Source organism: Chrysochloris asiatica, unplaced genomic scaffold (genome assembly GCF_000296735.1).
Source record: "Chrysochloris asiatica unplaced genomic scaffold, ChrAsi1.0 scaffold00178, whole genome shotgun sequence".
Lineage (NCBI taxonomy): Eukaryota > Metazoa > Chordata > Mammalia > Afrosoricida > Chrysochloridae > Chrysochloris > Chrysochloris asiatica.
Window position 1 is genome coordinate 1,701,719 of NW_006408696.1, and position 3,026 is coordinate 1,704,744.

At 45.2% G+C, this 3,026-nt stretch overlaps 1 protein-coding gene across 1 annotated transcript in view; it reads left to right on the forward strand.

The window, feature by feature from the left end:
• Positions 1–3,026, forward strand: part of VWA3A (von Willebrand factor A domain containing 3A) — a 76,287-nt gene that overhangs the window by 68,242 nt on the left and 5,019 nt on the right. The window contains exons 27-28 of the mRNA XM_006871993.1: positions 1,349–1,493; positions 2,832–2,976. Of these exons, the coding sequence (XP_006872055.1) occupies positions 1,349–1,493; positions 2,832–2,976 (290 nt within the window). The remainder of the gene's footprint in view (positions 1–1,348; positions 1,494–2,831; positions 2,977–3,026) is intronic.

Genomic DNA, 3,026 nt, shown 5'->3' on the forward strand with positions numbered 1-3,026 from the left:
CTCCTCGGAAAACCTATACAGGGTCATTATGGGTCAGAATTGATTCGATGGCACTTTACAACAACAACAGCTACCATTAATGATTATTCTGATCATGGCCACAACAGTTTGACCCTAATTAAAAAAGCAAAACAAATCAAAACAAAAAAGAAACCCAAACTCACTATTATTAAGTCAATTCTGACGCATAAAGACTCTACAGGAAACAGGAGAACTGTGCTGTAGGGTTTCCTAGACTGTAAATCTTGACAGACACAGCCAATCTTATTTTTCTCCTGAGGAGCAGCTAGCTGTTGGTTTTAACCTCTGATCCTTATTGTTAGCAGGTCAGTGCTTAAACCACTGTACCACCAGTGCGCCTTTTGACCCTGACAGAGTGAGAGAAAAAATGTTGAACATAACTCAAATTCTTACAAAATTCAGATTGATTAAACCAGTAGAAGGAACCAGGTAGGATAGGGTAGTGGGCTGTGTATTGGGCTGCTAACCACAAAGTCAGCAGTTGGAATCTACCAGCTGCTTCACAGGAGAAAGATGAGGTTTTCTGTTCCCATATAGACTTATAGCTTAGGGAACCCTGTTTTTGTTGTTGTTAGGTGCCATTGAGTCCGCACAGGGTCGCTATGAGTCTCAGGGTAGATGAAGATACAGCAGAGGTTTTAATTATTCATTTAATCGCTGTCTTTCTTGCCCAACTGGAAGCTCTATGAGGGCAGAGACTCTCTCTTGTTCACTACTGGACTTTGCCTGCCACACAAGAGAGGCTCTGTTCATTTCCGTTGCCCACGTATCTGTATCCTCTGTAAGATCTCTTCCAGCCCAAACAATACAATGACACTATTGGTCCAATCACTTAACTTTAAAGATGAGGAAACTGAAGCTCAGTGAATGTACCCACTTGAGCAAGTCATTAGCCGCAGAACCAGGGCTGAAATCTCTGTCTTTCAAAAACCAGACTCTCTAACCGACTCTGCCCTCGGGCTCTTGCCCCCTCCAATAGCACCTCAGCAATCATCTTCCTGATGGATGAATCTCTGTCATGGCAACCCCATGAGTGTTAGAGTAGAATCGTGCATTCTAGAGTTTTCAAATACTTCTCAAAAATCAATCATCAGGACTTTCTCCCAAAGTGCCTCTGGGTAGACTCGTATTGCGAACCTTTCAGTTAATCTCTCAGCATTTGCTGTTTATAACACCCAAGAGCGCCTCCCGGTGAACTGATAAGTAATCAGTCAGAAAACAATTGTTACAAAACAGGGGATCTAATAGCTGAAGTGAGGAAGACCACCCTGGAGGAGAGACCCCCTCACTCCTTTTCTGCCTCTTGTTACCACCCACCTCCGAGCAGGGAGCCGCAGGCTGTTTGGTGCCATTTTGGAGAGCAAAGTTTGCATCCTCCTTGACACTTCAGGGTCCATGGGCCCCTACCTGCAGCAGATGAAGACAGGGCTGATTCTGCTGGTCTGGGAACAGCTGCGGAGACACTGTGACAGGTAGGAGGCAGGGGGTGGGCTGGAGGTGGGGAATCAAAAGGAGGATGGTTTCAGCTTCCCTGGCCAAAGCTCAGCCCTCCTTACAGAAATGCTTATTTGAGCCAAAGGAACCCTATAACCGGCTGCAGAAATAAAGCAGCTCTTAGAAACCCACCTCGGCCTTAGGGACAATGGCAAGCAAAACAAAATATCACATGACCTTGAAATGTGTGTTTCAGCCAAACTTAATTTTTTTAAAAAGGGTGTATGTGTTTGTTCTCTCTCTGCCCAGAAAGATTCATCATAAGGAGGCACCAGGAGAGTCTGGCCCTAAGGTTAATAAGGTGGTGGTGTGCCATGAGTCACTTCCGACTCCTAGCGACCCTGCACAGGGTTTCTGAAGCTGTGAATCTTTACGGGAGCAGAAAGTTTCATCTCTCCCGTGGAACAATTGGTAGTTTCGAACTGCCGCCACTACACTACCAGAGCTCCTTAGGCTTAATAAGAGTCAATATTTATTAAGAAACCCTGGTGGTACAAATGGGTTAACACTCAGTTACTGACAGGTCAGAGATTCAAACCCTCCCAGTGGCTTGAAGAGAAAAAGACTTGATACCTGCTTTGGTATAGATTACATCCAAGAACAGTTCTACGGTGTCACACGGCATTGTTAAGAGTTGGAATCGACTTGACTGCACCCAATAACAACTAACACTTCTTGAATACTTTCTAGGCACCAAGCTCTTTAAATCCTCACAACCTTTCGAGATATTGCTATTAAATCCCCATTTTTCAAATACAAAGAAAGAAAAAACAAAACACTGCCATCAAGTTGATTCCAACTCATAGCAACCCTATGTAGAAGTACTCTTTAGGGTTTCCCAGACTATACATGTTTATGGGAAGAGATAGCCTCGTCTTTTTCCCAATGAGTGTCTGGTGGGTTTGAACTGCTTACCTATGGTTAGCAACCCAATCCTTAGCCCAAAGAGCTACCAGGGATCCTCATTTTCCAGATAAAGAGACTAGGATTTAAAGAAGTTAAAATTTAAGCTAACATTGAAAAGACGGTGGTGATTTGTAGACACATAGTCAGTGAGTGGCTGAGCAGGGAGTTAAATTTCTCTCTGCCTGCAATGAGAACCTTCAGTGCGTACCTCATTCTGAGAGGACCCACAGTCTTCGCCCTAGGTGACGACAGGGCTCTCTGATGGAGTCTTCACTGAGAACCTTGAATAGTTCCGAGATTGTTGGTACTAGTGCCTTCGAGTTGCTTCTGACTCTTAGTGACCGTCACTGTAATTCTATGAAGGCTGGCCTGTTCTAATCACTTCCTGCCTCCTCTTCCCTTTTTCTCAGCTTTAACTTAATCAGCTTTGCAGAGGGCCTACAGCCATGGCAGGACACCCTGGTGGAGACCACAGACACAGCATGTCACGAGGCTATGCAATGGGTGACCCACCTGGAAGCTCAGGGGAGCACCTCAGTTTTGCAAGCATTAACGGCAAGTTCCACCCCTGAGCCCTACCCCCACACTGTCCCCTAGACTGATAC